General features: G+C 43.2%; 1 protein-coding gene and 1 long non-coding RNA gene across 14 annotated transcripts in view; one reads left to right on the forward strand and one right to left on the reverse strand.

Moving 5' to 3' along the window:
* MAP3K20 (mitogen-activated protein kinase kinase kinase 20) overlaps nucleotides 1-17,426 on the forward strand; it is a 156,566-nt gene that overhangs the window by 122,998 nt on the left and 16,142 nt on the right. For all 3 annotated transcript variants that reach the window (XM_074363894.1, XM_074363895.1, XM_074363896.1), the window contains exons 15-16: nucleotides 4,193-4,255; nucleotides 5,216-5,308. In XM_074363894.1, the coding sequence (XP_074219995.1) occupies nucleotides 4,193-4,255; nucleotides 5,216-5,308 (156 nt within the window). The remainder of the gene's footprint in view (nucleotides 1-4,192; nucleotides 4,256-5,215; nucleotides 5,309-17,426) is intronic.
* The window catches only part of LOC141577712 (uncharacterized), a 79,849-nt gene that overhangs the window by 214 nt on the left and 62,209 nt on the right, over nucleotides 1-17,426 (reverse strand). For 7 of the 11 annotated variants that reach the window (XR_012507033.1, XR_012507030.1, XR_012507026.1 and 4 more), the window contains 2 exons: nucleotides 15,984-16,130; nucleotides 10,187-10,357 (listed from right to left, as the gene is read on the reverse strand). This is a non-coding gene — a long non-coding RNA (uncharacterized LOC141577712). Of the gene's footprint in view, nucleotides 1-70; nucleotides 136-4,273; nucleotides 4,960-10,186; nucleotides 10,358-15,983; nucleotides 16,131-17,426 lie in introns of those variants that run through there. The other 4 variants (XR_012507032.1, XR_012507034.1, XR_012507031.1 and 1 more) reach the window with 4 other exon arrangements.

The following is a 17,426-nucleotide window of genomic DNA, read 5'->3' on the forward strand; positions in this document are numbered from 1 at the left end:
GGTCACTAGCTGCTGCCCCCCTGGGACCCCCTACTCCCTCCTGACAATCCCAGAACAAAAGGGTTAATACCTGGTCCAGCATAAGTCACCTGGATACACCTGCATATCACCCCCGTGCCCTCAGAAGTCTCTGGTCTAGTGGAGGAGACAGGTATTAATCAGGCAATAATGGTCAAATGGCGGCTGTAGGAAATGCCACCAAGGAGAGGTGAGGTTGGGCTGAGGAAAGGTTTTGGTGAGGAAGTTACAAAGAGTCAAGAGCTGAGGGACCGGGAGGTGTTAACGGGGTGAAGGGCGTGGGGAGGAGGGGTTCTTGGGGGAAGACATTGCCTGTGGAGGGGCCTTGGCGTGAGAAGAAGCTTAGAGGACCAGGAACTGAGGCCGTGTTCCTTGCAGAGCTGCCCTCCCACCCAGGAGTAGCAGGTGGCGACTTCCTTTGAGGCCAGACAGGCTGGATCTCCATTAGGAAGCCCTAAGGATGCCAGAATGTCCCTGCGGACTGAGTAAGGGCTGAGACACTGCAGTACCTAAACCATGGAGGGGGGGTGTTCAGTCTGCAATCGGCTGCATTTTGACTCGGAATAGACACCACCTTATGTGTATTCTAATGTCTCATTTTCTCTGGAATCCCTAACATTTCCCCCCAGAACATCAGTCTTGAGCACTTTCAAAGCAACACCTCTGTTTTTGTAGTCACTGATGCTTTTTCTGGAGTTTAGCACCCAGATCTGGGTTTTTGTTCCTATTTTGTTTTGCTTTTTAGTTACTCAAATCACATGGCAGTTGCTGGCATCTGTGTGCACCTGGTTTTTAATCAAAGATGTCTCATGAGAGATCTTATGTTAAAATCCAGTTTGCTCACCAGCCCTCCTCCATTCCAGTGTGGGCGGATGGAGGGGGTGGACACAGGTTAGAAAGAAGGGAAATAGAATAAAAAAGGAAATACAGAAAAAGCAGCTTCCTATCCAAATCCACACCCTAACAAAGGTGCTCCCAAAGTACCAACAATTTTTGCCTTTGCCTCTGTTAGAGCTACTGATACCAGGCTTTCTAGGGAACCCCCACTGAGGTCCAAAGAGATCACATCCCCTTCTGTCCTGGGGACCCTGGAGCCACGTAAGGAGCATCCTTACAGCCACTCTGCACCCCTGGGGTGATGGCTTAGCCTTAACCTACCATCTGTTCCCTCTTAGAAGACGGGCAGGAAACCTCATGCATAAACATACACCCCAAATGCTGATAAATAATTTAATCTCGACCTCTGACTGTGGACAAGTCCATCCTGAAAAGCAGTGCCAGCTTAGATGGACCACAGTAGGAAAATTTATTTTCTCTAGTACAGAAAAGTTTCAGGGTTCCAAGAGAGATTTGGTAAATCTTGTCCTATTTAGCAGCTACCCACCTCCCCTTCCCCTGTTTCTTCTGAAAAAGGACCAGCATTCCTTAAGAAGCAGTCAGGAGGAAAGGCGGTGGCAAGCTGTGATTGCTCCCCAACAGCCACGGTGACTTAATTATTCCCAGACTCAGCCTAGGACAGTCAGAGGGCCCCTCTGAGCTGGTTGGAATTGTTAAGACAAGCAATGTCAAAGCTTACTGATTATTGTTCAGCAAATTCTGTGGCTGCCTACTAATCTCAGGACTAGGAAGATGCAAAGAATCCTGCCCTGAAGGAAGTTACATCCCAGAAAAGAGCTAAAACACGTCTATATAACTTCTAATACGGAGTCTTGGCAGTTTGGAGGAAAGGAGGCATTCACCACCTCTGCTTGGGAGGGGCGGTAGGGGGAGGCGGAGAGGGAAGACTTCGTGGAGCTGGTGGCCCTTGAGCTGGATCTTGGAGGAAGGACAGAATTTGGTATGTAGACTGGAGCAGAAAAAAGGAAAAAAAATTGGTTCTGATACAAGGAACAGTCGGTCGCTCTGTCTGGTGGAAGTCTTGGTGGGAGCAGCACCCAGGATATGTAAAGCAGAAGGGGGTGGGGCCAGATCCCGGACAGCCTGCGACTTCAGGGCAGGGATCTGGAACTGGACCAGCTGAGGGGAGCATGGGAAGTTTCCAGAGTTGACATGTTTAAAGCTTTGCTTCTGAAAGTTGTAAAGTGGATTAGAGAGGAGAGGTTGGATTTTGAAAGACCAGTTCGAGGGTTCTAATACAGAGTAAGAAGGCTTAGCCAGGGTAGTGAAAATGGGATGGAGAGGGGGCAGGAAACCCCGGGCAAGAGGTCTGTTTCCAGATTTAAGAAGAAAAGTGCAGTGAGCACAGACTCCGACGTAGAAGTACCTCAGAAACACCACACTAAGTGAGAAAAGCCAGACACAAAAGGCACGTGTTGTAGAATTTCATTTATATGAAATGTCCCCTTTGGGGTGTTGGAGATGTTTTGGAATGAGATAGAAGTAGTGGTTATACAACATGTGAATATATTAAATGCCATTGAATTCCACGCTTTAAAATGATTAATTTTAGGGAGAGGGTATAGCTCAGTGGTAGACTGAACGCTTAGCATGCAGGAGGGTCTGGGTTCAATCCCCATGACCTCCATTAATAAAAATAAGGAAGTAAATAAAAACCTAATTACCCCCCTAAATTTTTTTAATGGTTAATTTTATGGTATGTGAATTTCACCTCAATAAGTAAGTAAATAAAAAGGAGGCAAGCACAGCTACACGGACACGCCTGCCCATGAATTGTCTTCTTCCCGCTGGGGAGCTTTCTCTGATGCGCGATGTGCTTTCAGAAAGGATGCACATGGCCAGGGGGTCCACGAGCCTGGGCAGGAGAGAGGCGCGCCTGCCCAGGAGTAGTGAAAGGAAAATGCTTTATGAAAACAGTGGCCAAAGGGACTAAATGCTGCAGAGAAACCAAGACACACGCACAGAGAAAAAGCCCTTGTTGGAAGGGGTCGGTTGGGGTGGGGTCGGTGCAAAGCCCTCCGATGCTGATGCTGTGTCCGCAGAGTGTCGTCCTGAGCTCCAAAGGAGGGGTGTGGCCAGCATACATACGGGGCCTGAGACTCCCTCAAGCTCCTGGCTGGGTCTGCATGTGCACAGAAATAGTCCCCAGAGCGGGGCAGACTCAAAATTCAGGCGGGTAGACCCTCCCTCTCTGCCAAAGCCAGGGCCGTATGACAGTGGCCGTCCATTGTGGGTGCAGGGGCACAGCCCACATGTGACACCCTTAAACTCACATGGGTCCTGGGTACTTCTGACCAAGAAGCTTATGTGAGAGGGAAGGAGTAGGGGGGAGGGGCCATGGAAACGGACCTTTCCCTGGGTAGGTGGGCCGGGGGACCCTGCAGGCAGTCCTGGGGCGACCAGGATGAAGAATACAGGGAGCTGGGCCGCTCGGGATGGGACGGCGCGAGGGAACTGGAGGAGCCCGCTTGGTCCCTGTCAGAGTGCCGCACACACCCACCCTGAGGGCGAGACGCTGCCCGCCGGGCTCTGCTCTCTGGCTGAGGAGGCACAGGCACTGCTGTTAACCCTCGAGCCTGGAAGCTTTCATGTGGAGGAGCCTTGTAGAAGGAATAGAGCTGAACATCTAGTAGGTGCTCATTACATTGTCAAGTGTCAACAGCTTTCATTTCACTTTTAAAAAATACGTCTAATTTTTCTCACATTGGCACTTTTTTACTCTCTACATGATATGTTCCGTTCACAGAAAAGCTGGCTTTATACCTGATGAGTATAAAAAAGAATCATAATTTAAATTGTCCTCCTTTCCTTTAAGAGCTCTTTGTGCTTCATTGGGGGAGGGAGTGTTGGACACAAACCCACAGAAAAGCCCTTACGATGCAATAAACCCTTTAGTGAGATTTCAGCCCTAATGAGAGCCTCTGGTGATAGATTCGTGTTCTTTGTTGTTTTTCCCAGTTACTTAGGGTGACAACTGCATTCTATGCACTAAAATATTAACGTGTCACTACTCTACCGGTGTTTGAAGAATGGTTCTATTTATTGTTTATGCTGAGATTTAACATCTGTAAAATATCTTCCTGTTCCACTAAATAATTATAAACTACCTATAATACTTTGAACAATCAGGTTTATTCTCAACGGATGTTGGACACTAACATCCCCCAGGTGTGTTGTGAACTACATAAATAAAGATGCCTTTATATGTGCACAATGATTTTAATCCTTTCTTGGTATTCGTAGATCATTAATAAAGTCTTGTGATTTTTTTTTTCAGTCAGCCATCGAGAAATTAACCCACGATTACCTAAACTTATTTCACTTCCCACCACTAATTAAGGTAAGTAATTTTTTTTTCTTACTGAGAATACACTACTTTTATTGACATGTGCACCTGCCCCATCCACACCTAAATTTGCCAATGTCGGGAATCATTTGAAGTGAAATTTAATCGTATCTGTCCAACAAAAGGTCCTTTGAGTGAAGTTAAGGATATGCATAAATTGAACACCCTTGTTCCCATGCAAGTTGAAATATTAACAATACGTTTATGATAAGAACACCACATGTCACCTTAGTGGCTAGGGGATGTAAGTGCTGACATTGTAGGTGAAGACCTCCGGCCTCCCACCTGGCTCCACAGACCTTTGTCCAACATGGAAGTCCCTGGAGGAATTCACACGTTAAGCTCTGAATTCCCACTTGCATTGAGGGGTAGGAGTTTTATTGCTTGAATAACATATTAGTATATTTAACAGATTGTTTTGAACATAGTCTAAAGGCATATGGCATAGCTTGTTATAAAATTAGTAGATCCTTGCAATAAATACACAGAACTCTTCTCAGTCACTAACAACCATGGCTCTCCATCTCTTAGCCCTCGAAGGTTTGCTTTGTTCCTCTGCTTGGTTCTCCATCCCCATATGCTCTGGGAGCTGCACAGTTCTTCTTTGGGAATAGCTGGTAAATCTCTTGAGTGTTGTGAAACTCTCAAGGTGAATTCACTGTGCATCTCCAGGGACTAAGTGCATTTCTAGGGTAAAACTGCACAATGCAAGACGCATCATGAAAAGAATGAAAAATGGTGATATTCAGTTTGTGTGCAGGAGGCAAATCATTTAGCAAAGTTCTCAAAGACTTAATGTCATTTCTCTTACTTTAAGCAATTGTAATCTGTAGTGTCATCCAAAATAGACCAAAAATTAGCAATTGATTAGAATGGAAAAACTAGTGCTGAGAAATCATCTCCTTTATATGAGAAGTAAAAGCACTGTCTAGAATAAATGGTTTTCTGTTTCAGGACTCTGTAGGTGAACCTGAAGAAAATGAGGAAAAAATAGTGAACCTTGAACTTGTTTTTGGTTTTCACTTGAAACCAGGAACTGGCCCACAGGTAAATTATATTTTAAATCTTTTGGATAAATTTCAATCTGATTTACTCTTTTTCTTTCCTGGAACTCTGGTTTTATATACCCTCTACCAGCTGGTAACATGATTTGAGTAAATTTATAGACTTTATAAAATAGAATTTAGTTGCAGGGCTTCCAGCTGCCTCTGAAATCCAATCTAGGAATCTTACCCTCTCGTTCAGCTGAAGAGTCCTGTGTGAGGCCGTCCAAACCCGCAAGGAAACTCACTGCAAATTTTGGGGGGTTTGGGAGCATGGACACTAGGCTGATGGTTTATCCTGCTTGAAATCACAGCTTCCTGATTCAATATTGAGAGCAGAGCAACACCGAGAATGTAACTGCAGGCAAAATGGAAACTCAAATTCTCAGCTCTAAATAGTATGGCAGGACATTTGGCCAACACTGAGTCCAGCAGCCACTTTATGTTATTTTTAGAGTCTGGACAAACTGCGTGGGCTGGGTGGCATGTGAACTGGAATCCTAAAGGGTTTGTGTTACTTTGGATTATTGTAAACAGCTGGTAATAACGATCACTTTGATTAATCGACCACTTATTGCGTGCCAGGCATGCAGTACTCGGGTTTAGGTGCTATTTCCCCCCGTTTTACAATGAGGAGACTAAAGCTCTGAAAGGTTTAAATAACTTGCCCATGGCTCGCAAGTAGCAGAATAAGGATCTGAACGCAGGCCTCTCTGACCCAGAACCAAGCTCTTAGCTACTGCCCTCTTTGTACCTTTCCTTTGAGGCAGCAAAAAGACCTTGTCAGTACAACTCCTCACAACCTGGAGCCAGTCGCTCTGCTAGAGCTGGTGTGGGCTCAGCTGGCCCACCGGCCCTCACCAATTAAACCACGCTTTCCCCAGGCCATTCCTGGAACTAGTGCTGGGAAATGATCGGAAATTGTTGCAAAGGGATGAGTTTTACCTGGGGCTTCAAAAGATGCTCTTTCTAGACACCTGACAGTGTTTTACCTGCAGTACTGCAGGTATGTTGATGCTCCTGCTGAATGGAAATCTTAACCTCCCTTGTTTGGGCCACAGAACTTGGTAAAGTAAAAGCCACTCGGACTCCAGGTGTCCAGCATAGGAACACTTTTCTTTTCCCTCTGTGAACGGATCACTGGCTACTCATTCCTGTTAGAAGCAGCTACAGAAAGGAAGGCAGGAGAGTAAGTTTCTCTCCAAAAACCACCAAGAGATTCTGTAGCTGTGGGCACCCCAAGTCCTTCTGATGGTAAACAAATTGCACATTTTGGTTGTTTTTGTTTGTTTTCGGGGTGAGGTAATTAGATTTATTTAATGGAGGTACTGGGGATTGAACCCAGGACCTCATACATGCTAGGCAAACACTCTACCACTGAGCTATACCTCAACCCACAATAAATTGCACATTTTAATTTGCCTTCTTCAGTATCCTCATCTCCATGGTGCTTAATCTGAGTACTCTGTGTTTAAACATTTTTATGTCTTGTAGGTGGTAAAAGAGGGAAGAATTTTCTTGAAAGAGATTTGTCACGAGTAGTTTCAACCAAGAAAATTTTCAATAAAGAAATGACTTGTTAATGTGGAAAACTGAAAAATACATATTTCTTAGTAAAAATCAGTGCTAGTTATAAATGATATTTGAGACCAATTACAGTGGTCTGGTTTTGACCATGATTGTACAGACTTCTTGAATCACTGGTTATCTGCAAGGCCTAACGTCACTGTTGCTTTTGATTATCTGCTGATCCTTGGTCACTTATGTGGGGTAAAAATTTCATCTATTCACTCAGCAGACATTTAATGAGGACCTTCTGTGTGCCTGACTCTATACTCCGTGCTCAGAATGCAAAATCTAAAAGTGTAGTACTGCCTTGTGAGGAACCCTTAATTTACGAGAAGAAATAGACAAGATCAATGAATGGTTTTAATACAAAACGATGCATTTTTGTGATATCACACACATCATTCATTGGAAGCACAGTGGATAAGCACTGAAAACAGATGCAGAAAGGGGTCAGAGGAGGATCCTGAAGTCTCCTTGGTAGGGGTGATGCTTGAACTAAAATTTGAAAACCATCAGGAAGTATTAGGTAGGCAGAAGACATTGAAGGCAAAAAGAACAGCATGTGCAAAAGCTCAGAAGCACGAAGCCAGGAAAACAGAGGCAGCTCTTCTTTGGGCTAATTTCTGTAGGACCTTACAACTCAGCTAAGCACCCCTCCCTCTGGGAGGGCTTAGCCTGGAGCACATGGAATAGTGTTGTGACAGTTAAGGCCAGGATAGTGGCTAGAGACCAGAAAAAAGGACTGCCTTATTTGCTGAGCTAAGGAGTTTGAAGAGTTTTAAGCAGGGAATAGACAGGACTCTATTTATGTTTTTTCCCCACAACTTTATTTTTTCTTTTATTTTTGTTAATTTTTAATTTATTTTTTACATGGAGGCACTGGGGACTGAACTCAGGACCTCGTGCATGCTAGGCATGGGCTCTACCACTGAGCTATACCATCCCACCTATTTATGTGTTTAGAAGATCTCTCAAAAGCACAGAGGAGGAATTGGAAAGAGCTCAGGATAGAGTGAGAAAGAGCTGTGAGCAGGCAGTGCAGAAAACCAGGTGGAGAGGGGCAAAGAGCTGAGGCCATGGCGGTGCTATTCACCGAAAGACACTGAAATGGACCTGATCAGACTTTGTGACTATCTGGAGATGGGGTGAGGAGCCAGGATGGTGCTGAGGTTTCTAGTGTGAGCAGCTGGACAGATGACATTATAAAGTAATAGTGAAATGTACAAGGTGGATGTAACTCCAAGGTGCTAAATGTACAAAGAAGTGACCAGAATGGGTGATGTTAGTCAAGAAAAGCTTTTTTTTTTTGGAAGGAATGAGTTTTGAAAATGGCCTCAAAGAGGTTCGTGGTCATTTGCAAAGAATTTGCTGAATATAGTGTTTAAAGCTTATGCTTAGAGAGGACTTCTTTCTAAAGAGCTCTAGTTATTGCATAAGTGTCATCTCACTTATCCCCTTGGCATTTCTGTGAGAGGCATAAAGCACACAGTATTGTCATCCTGGATCAGAGAAAGTGTGTTACCAGCCTAGGGTGAGGAGAGGACAGAGCTGAGACCAGAAATTACATCTTCATCATTACCTTTCTATTAAATATGTGCTAGCTCTCATACCTGGCCCAAGATATTTAAGCCATCTGTAAACTCTCACAAAATAATCCTAGAATAAATTATTGTCCAAACCTAAACTACCTAATTATGCCAACCTATACCCTAACATTATGAAATATGCTCTTACAAATTGTGCTTTAAATTGAAATTTCATTTCTCCACATGAAAACCCTGTTACCTTGACCCTTCAAGGTAGAACCCAAGAAAAAAAAGACATCCTCAAAATCCCAATTAACTGAGTTCCCATAAACCCATCTTCACAGAAAAGGTGAAGCCTTTACCCCCATCTCCATGACTAGAATAAATCACAAGAGAACACTGGAGCTTTGGAAGTTCTCTCCAAACCCGAGTTTGTGTATCAGGGAGATTTGCTTGACCATTTCACCTTTTCTTTTACAATTAAAATGGAAGATGTGTTCTAATGGCAGCCACTGGGAATAAGGTAAGAAAGTGATTTTATCGTGAAAACAGTAGCTATGTTTTCCCATTGCCTCTGAGAAAGACCACCAGCTAACTACCACTTAAAACTGGTTTGTCATTTCAGTAACTGGCCTACTAAGAGGAAACAATTAAAGTATGACCTTGTACACAGATATATGTATTTTTAAAAAAACTTTCCTTGTAAGACCCTTCAACCTTTATGGTCAAAGAATTCAATTTAAATTCTTTTTATAGCCTCATTTTACAATCAGATGGATTATGGCAAAAAAGAAGTGAGGTTGATTCATGAGACCAAGGAAGGCCATTCACATTGAAGAGCCTGTGCTGGCTCCAGTGGTCCAAAGCCACTGTGTGACCCCTGCCCATGAGCTCAGGCTCTGCTGCCACCACCACCCATCTCCACATGACCTGACTAGGCCCTCACCTGACTGCAGCCCCATCTGTGACTCAAGAACTTGTTCACAAATGAAACAAATGTCCTTTTTCCTCTCCTTTTTTGAGATAACCTAGCAGGGGGATTGACTGAACCAAAGGCTTCACTCATAATTTAATAAGAAGTGAGACAGAGCTTTACCCATTTACTTGACCCATTTCTAAAGGGTAAAATTGATCATTAATTTAAAGAACATTGTACTATGAGGCTGTCTTGAAGTTGTGACAGTGGTATTGGCAGAAATTGGGTCTTTCTCAGCTCAAGTTTTCTGTCTGAGGGGCTTGAAATGCTTATAATAATAATAATAATTTCATACCTCAGCCAAGTACATTGCAAACATTTTTCTGGTGGAATTGTTACAACCCACCCTCACAGGGAGCACTGTCCCTGTATCAGGCCCAGGAGGAAACTGAGGAGGGGAGAGGAAAAGTTCCTTGCCCAGAGTCCCCATCTGGTCAGGAGCAGGTCCAGCCCAAGGGCTCAACCACGGTGTCATACTGCTGGAAAGTATTAGCATCCCCCAAAACAGGTTATTGGTAATCAGAAGGCAAAATTCAGGGGGCAGTTAATACTAAACCCCCATTATTTTTGTTTCATGTAGAAAGTGCCTTGCGTTCTGTAACCTAAGGCCTTTGATTTGATACAGAAGGAAAGTGGCTTCCAGAATCTCAGGCAGCTTCATGCGCTCCCCAGGGTGGCAACCACCCTTTTTTATTGAAATATTCAGCTGCAGAGAGTTTATTATTATGTCTCTTATAAGCTCACCAGTCAAGAACATTGATTCTCAAATTGCCAAGGAATAAACTATCAAATCACCCAGCAGTTTTCTCACCGAGATCCTTTTGAGACTTTGTGTCATAAAAATTCAAAAGCAGAGTTAGGAGGGAACTCTCTGAGGAGCTGTCTGTTCCTTGTGAGGGCTGGACAGTCACAGTCCTTCCTCTCCCCAGGGAGGCAGGGAAAGCGGATTGAAGCTGGGCCCCCGTGGGTCTCAGTGGATCACCTGTCTCAGAGAAGAGACTAGGGTTAGGGGAGGAGGCTGGGACATGACCCCCTGGCTCCAGCAGATACATAACTCTCGAGACAGGCTTACAGACTCCAGCCACCTCCCTCCAGATGACCATCACTTCTAATTCCCTTCCGAGAGATGTTTTGAAGGGGCAAGGGAATCAGGAAGAGAAAATCAGAGGAACATTTTGAAGAGGTGGACTCAGCACTAACTTCCCCCGGCAGAGTTGGGGGCTTTTCTGTCTACCTTCTCCCCACCCCCCCCCCCAGCCCCGCTTCTGCCCCATCTGTCAGCACCTGGCCCCGTCTCCCGCTCCCCACCCTGAGAAATTCAGTCAATAGTTCTGCCTCTCTGGTTATTTCACTTATAGGTTAAAAACACTTTTTTTTTTAAACATATATTTCCCACTTAACTATTGTGCTTTTACGCCTTTATTAGATTGCTTATAAAACGCGGCATTTAATAAACTTAATTGAATCTCAGGCCCTTTCTCAAAGCACTATAAATATCAAACACTGTCAAATAATGCTTTTTTTCCCCCATTGTTATAAAATGGATAGATAAACATGAATAAAATCACAGGGCACAAAGAAAAGGATTTTGTAAGGAAGGAAAAAGCCAACACCTTTTGTAAATTTCAGAAGCGCTGAAGGGCAGTGCTTTGCTTTCTTTGATGTGTCTTGCGTTTATTAAAAATTCAGTGTAGGGAAGTTTATGTCCCATAAGCAGCTATTTGGGTGGGGGGAGAACATATGTACACACATATGCATTTGTGTTCCTAAGTATATAAGCTCGCGGTGGTAGGGTTCTATAAGAAATATAAGTTTGAACTGACTCCTCCTGCAAAGGAGCAAATGCAGTTCAGAATTTGACTACAGGACTTGCTGCTGATTTCTGATTAGAGTTAGTGGTGTACTTGGTCAAACAGGCCAGACAGCCTCCTATAGAACTAAAACAAAACTCAGAGAGGTGGCCAGTACATCCTTGCTGATGGACTGATAGTCATGGGTAGAAACGGCCTGCCAGAAAATGTCTAGTAACTGGAGAAAACAGCCTTGACTTGCAGTGTTTGCAGCTTTCCATGGTGTCAGTACTCCCACCATGGCCAGTTTCACATTACCAATCTTACATCACTGAACTTGAAGTCAGGAAGAGATAAAAGCAATCAGCTCATGAGGGCTGGGGCTCCGGCACATTACTGAATCACTCTTAGTCTTCTTAATCAAAATCAGGAGTAGCAAGGAAGTATACATGATAAAACACAGATTTAAATAAATTACAAACACATTATTGCTGGTTTTCAGCTATATTACAGTGTGTAGTTAGCTCGGGGAGAGTTCCAGTCTCCCAGTGAATCCAAGGCTGGCTTAGATCTCCTTGGGTTGCTGCTGGCTCATAGAGCTACACTGACTATATTGTATGAATCACAACTCAGGACTTGAGTTTGTAAAAAGAATGTAATTATGGAAACAGAGAAACGAAACTTAAACTTGTGACTGTCTTAAAACTGTTGGAACAGCCGTATTTGGAGACTCCATGATGACAGGCCCAGTTGTTGATAATAATAGATATCTTTGCTTTTAGAAGCAGGTTTTGAGAAGTCTCTGGGGAGACACTGTAAAGTTCTGCAGAGAGAAAAACCTCGATCACTCACAGGGACTTGTGGTTTTTTTTTAATCAAAAATTAGATCTTAAGAATAATCAACTGGAAAGGGGACAGATTATTTGAAATGAAATTGAAAGCACTATGTTAGAAAAGCAAAGATGTATGACAACCATATCAACATTAGGATTTGGACTGAAAATAAACAATGCCCACTAACTAGGATTGTCTTTTTTCCAAAACTATTTCTTGGAGTCACCTCTGGAGGCACGGGAGGTAGGAGGAGAACTTGGTAGCGAGAAGGGCTGTTTTTGTATTTTGAAGGTCCTGGGTAAAAGTTTATTTGCAGCCCATTTCCCAGTATGAAAAACATTTTAAGCAGTCATTAGGTAAGCCAGACCACCTTCTATATTGGTAAGAAACCCAGCCTGAGATAGAACAGATTCTTAATTATTCAAAAATCAATAGCAAGACTAACTATTCTTTTTTTCCAAGATGGATACCTAGTACCTTCCAATTTCAAATGCAGTTTAAAAAAAATAAATAAAAAAGCCCCTTCCAAACATGTCAGCTAACATCTGAACCATTTCAGGGAGTCAAGGGTGTAATGCATCGTCTGAAAGTGCATCTCACTCGATCTGTTTCACTCCATTTTAACAGCATCCCTCAAGTCCTTTTTTTCATACCTAACTCCAACAACAACCCCCCAAAAGGCAATGTAACAACCTCCTCTCCACTGGTGTCTGGTTGGCACCAATCTGCCCTGACCTTAGACACAAGCCATTGTTAAGGGTATAACGCATTTACATATTTTGCAATAAAACATCAGTTATTTGCATTACTGTGTCAAGTTTTATTTGATTCTTTCACCTAAAAATGACTCATTTTCCTTTCTTGTATTTTAAAAACCAACTACTCTAAGCTTGTTTGAGAATAATCAAAAATTGCCCATTTAGCTAGAAGTCATTTTCTTTTCAAAAGGCAAATGTTATTTAATCTTTCAGCTGTTCATTGTGCCATCATAAATACTTTCTTTTCAGCACAGTTGTGGGGACTGAAATGAGCCCACTAATTGCCTCCCATTTCGACTGACATGTGGTGGTTTAGTGGAAAGAGAACACAGCAGGGAGAAGGAAATAGGAGGCTGAGAAAATGAGAGCTAATTATTTTCACTGCCTCATGTCAGGCTCTGTGTCAGCCTTGTTTTTACAAACTGGAAGGTTTAGCACTAAATAAAACAAACTGGCGTCATGTTTTTATATACTGGCAGTGTCATGGAAGCAGCTGCACATCTCAAAGACAATATAATGCCTGCGTTCACATGGACACCATCTGACAGACACTGTGAGCCACGGCTAATGAGGACATCACAGTGGTGCCAAGTGAAAGGTGCTGAATTATGTATGATTCTTCATCAGTACAGCAATAGTCCTGTACATCATTATGAGACATTGTTTTGCTGAAGAGATTAAAACATTCTTAGTTCCAGACCCTGCAACCTAGATGCGCTGAAAGAGGTTATTAATGGAATTTTTAGGGAGAGTTTCTTGTGGGTTTCTTTTCCGTTGAAAAACAAATCTCGTGGGACAAAGCCGTGCTGGGTCACGACACTGTATAGATAAAGAAGAGAAGCAAATTAACCATCCTTGCATTATCTTCCTTTTAAAGGCGGCAGAATAAAATCGAGTGGCGCAGGGTTATACATAATGATAAATAACCCAGGTGCTATCACGGGATGTGCCACTCTCCTGCCTTTAAAACAGCAGGTTCCGGCAGCTGAGCGAGATAATAGCAATGCGTGTAAAGGAGCCTTCGGAGGCCTAAATCAACATCTTACTACTTTTAATACCAGCACGACTGGTGTGTCTATCGTGTTTTTGTTTCATCTTGTATGACTTCTTACATTTCAAAACAGTCAGTCGCCTGCTATGAGCCTGTTTCCTTTTTTCCCCCCTCTTGAATCTTAAAAAGTTTATTCCGACCTCTGGGTTTTATATTTTAAAATGTTTCCTCAGTACAGGCTTTCTTTTTAAGGTGGAAGGGCCTCTGTGCTAGAATTCAGAGCATTCTCCGATGATACTTTTTCTTGGGTCATGGGGAAGGGGAAGGGCAGTGATGGGGATGTTTAAAACCAGTGTTTCCTCCCTGACACTGGGCATGCCCCAGACTTGAGTTCTAGTCCCGGGGCAGCTAGGTGAACGTGCTGCAAATCTCTACACTTCGTGGGCCTCAGTCTGCTCATCTGTAACATGGGGGCAGTGCTACCTATAACAGGGTGAGGCTATGAGGGTTAAATAAGAATCTCAAAAACATTATGTCTGGTGAGAGCAGCCAGACCTATGCAACTGCATACCGTAAAAATCCCAGTTTTGTGAAGGTCTAGGGCAGGCAGATTTGACCTACGGTGGTAGAAGGTGGGTGCCTCTGGTTGTGGGGGAGATACCGACTGGGAGAGGGCATGAGGGCATTTTCTAGGGCAGTGGAAATCTCTTACCTGTTTCGGTAATTACCTTGGTATAGACATTTGTTAAAAGTCACTGACCTGTGCACTACATTTTATTGTATGCGAATAATACCTCAATAAAAAATACATTTTAAAAAGTTTAACATCTGTAACCTTCAGGGGGTGGTCATGTATAGGAGTCTGAAAGCCCAATTTGGGGATCTGTTTCCTTCTCAAATGTCCTCAATCATCTTGGCCCAAGATTATTAAAGATTTGCCTATGTTTATGTTTGCAATGAAACTTTGGTAGGGAAAAAAATAATAGAGAGGTTGTTTCTAAGTTGTCCAGAACTTAAAATAATATTTAGAGTGTAATTTTGTGCTCCCTTCAATCACTTTTTCTATTTAGAAGATTTACCTCTATCCTGATTACTTCTTTTTATCTCTTTACTTCTTTCCTTTTTTTTTTTTTTCCTTTTCTTTTTGTGGGAGGGAAAAGAGACGTCTGTGTTTGGCGTCACATGCATTAGCCTGGAACTCCAAAGAATTTTAAACAGTTCACAGAGAATGTAATAGTGATTTCTCACAAAGAGATACTTAATTTAGCATTAACTGAGTGTTGTTTGGGATTTTATCTTCACAGAGTAAGAGTTTCTGTTTTACTTGGCCAGTAAACTTTATTCAGAAAATTTTTTCGCATAATAAGCAATGCTGGAGCAGTTGAGACAGAATGCTTTCTCATCCCCCATTAACCACACACTTGCTCCTAAAATTATCCAGGTATTTCAGCAGCTGCCAAGAAAAGTGGTACATATCCTGGGCCCTTAATACAATTGTCTTTTTTTTTTTCCATCAGTTTCAAATGCAAAAATTCCCCTCTCCCCAGCAGAATCCCTTATATCTCTTGTAGATGTGCATTAAGGGGCAGATAACTGGTTTATGCTATTCAACCCAAGCAGAGAACCTCCCAGGGCCCAGCTTTGCTCCATGTCAGTACCTTTCCCCCATGGATTAGTAATTAGCACTCCCGAGGGATGTGCATCAAGGTACAAACTTGAACAGTAGGAATGTCCTCTTGGGTGGGAATCTAGAGAGGAAATAAAAATCCATGGTAGTCATGACCTGCCCCATGATTTTGCTGGTGCAAACAGATGGGAGAAGGTGGTTTCTGGTTTGGAAAGTGAGTCTTGCCTCACACCAAGCCTAAGCTAGGGCTGGAGGAGAGTGTCTGTGATTCCAGATCCTGGTCAGATCAGTCAAGGAAAGGAGCATGCAGACAGTGGAATGGCACTATATGCACTTTTAACAATGATCTTTCCCAGCAAAAGAGGGGGAAATTGGCTATTTGGGCTCACCAGAGGCTCAGTATTTCCATCTCTGCCATGGAGCCCTACCTATACAAGATAGTTTGGACTACCTGTTGACTTTGGAAGGTAGAACTCCTCTGTACCGTAATTCTTGCTTTCGTTAACCCTTAACAAGGGAAGTTCGGGATTCAGGAAAGAAAGGGGAAACCTGCTCTTTCTCCATAGCACGATAGGCCCCCTGGTTCACTTCTGAACTCCACCACTTACCATCTGTGTGATCTTGGTCAAATTACCTCATCCCTCTGTGCTTCAGTTTCCTCATCCAAGATAGGGCTCTCTGGCTGTCAGTCACATTTCAGAGCCACTGTCCCTCCAGACATCTGCTGATTCTCACTGGTAGTGCCACATCAGAATCTGTTGAAGCAGGAAAGGACAGAGCTGGTACTCTACAATCCATCTAGGTAAGACGATGCAAGTTTATTCCTTCTATTTATTTCATAAGAGCAGCCATCATTATTTTGCCATTTGGCTGTACCATCTTCAACACTGATCAGACCTGATCAACCCTGGCACCAGAGTTATTCAGTGCCCCCTGGATCCCCAAACTCCATCCCAAGTGAGATGCTCTGACTCAGCCTGCCTGCTCTGGCCAGGTCCCTATTCTAGACACTCTTTGAACCTTCTTGCCTGTCAGCGCTCACTTACCTTCTGGCCCTTTCCCTTAGATGGCTGCAAGATGACGGGCTGGCTAATCTGACAACACATTGGAGCTCTGTTGGTGACCAGTGTTGGTAACACTAATAATCACTTTGGGGCTCCTAATTTGGCTCTCGCACAGTGCTGGGTACTTTATTTACATGATCTCATTTAGTCCTAACACAGTGAGCAACCCACTCGTGAATAAAGAACACTGAGACTCAGATTATCTAACTTGGCTAAGGGTGGCCGGGGTTGGGGGCAAGTGGCAAACCTGGGATTCAAGCTCAGGTAGTTGGCCTTTAAACTTGTGATCTTTCACCTCACCCTCCCCACCACATTGCTCCCCCAGTAACGGCTTAATGTATAACCCTTTTTTACATCATTTCCATTTTAATAGGAACCATCAACACCTTAAACTAAAGGAGTGACTAACAGCACCATTGCAGGCTGCCAGGGGTGAGACGGTTTTTGAAAAGGAGTCCTTTGAGGCCCTCACGGGCTCTCTCAGAATATACAGTTGTCTGCTCCTGCTTTCTGCCTGTCAGACTGAGAGTTGTTCACTGACGTCCAAAGTGACTCTTGAATGTTTCCGATTCAAAAATCAATACCCATGTTTCTGTCATTGACATCAAGCCAAAAATCAATAGTTCATCCTGTAAAAGTGAATGGTTTTAAATCAGAGCCCATATTCCCACTCTCTGGTCCCTATCAAGACCGAGAACTGAAAAGCTAGCAATTGTGCTTGTAAAATTCCATATTAGGCTCAGAAATATGTGGAATTGTTTTTAGTGATATTGATGATTTAATTCATCTTATTTGTATGAAAACCTTTCCAAAGATCGATTGGTTAAGAACTCATTACACAGCATCCCACCTACACTTGGGTCCTGTGGAATTCAATTACTTGTTTAAATCCAGGCAGTTGTGGCGAATGCTCATGGATATCTTTGGCTCACTAAGGAACAAAAAAATGTAAGGGATACCTTAAGGGAATCTGAAATTGGAGCAGAA

Source organism: Camelus bactrianus, chromosome 5 (assembly GCF_048773025.1).
Source record: "Camelus bactrianus isolate YW-2024 breed Bactrian camel chromosome 5, ASM4877302v1, whole genome shotgun sequence".
Classification (NCBI taxonomy): domain Eukaryota; kingdom Metazoa; phylum Chordata; class Mammalia; order Artiodactyla; family Camelidae; genus Camelus; species Camelus bactrianus.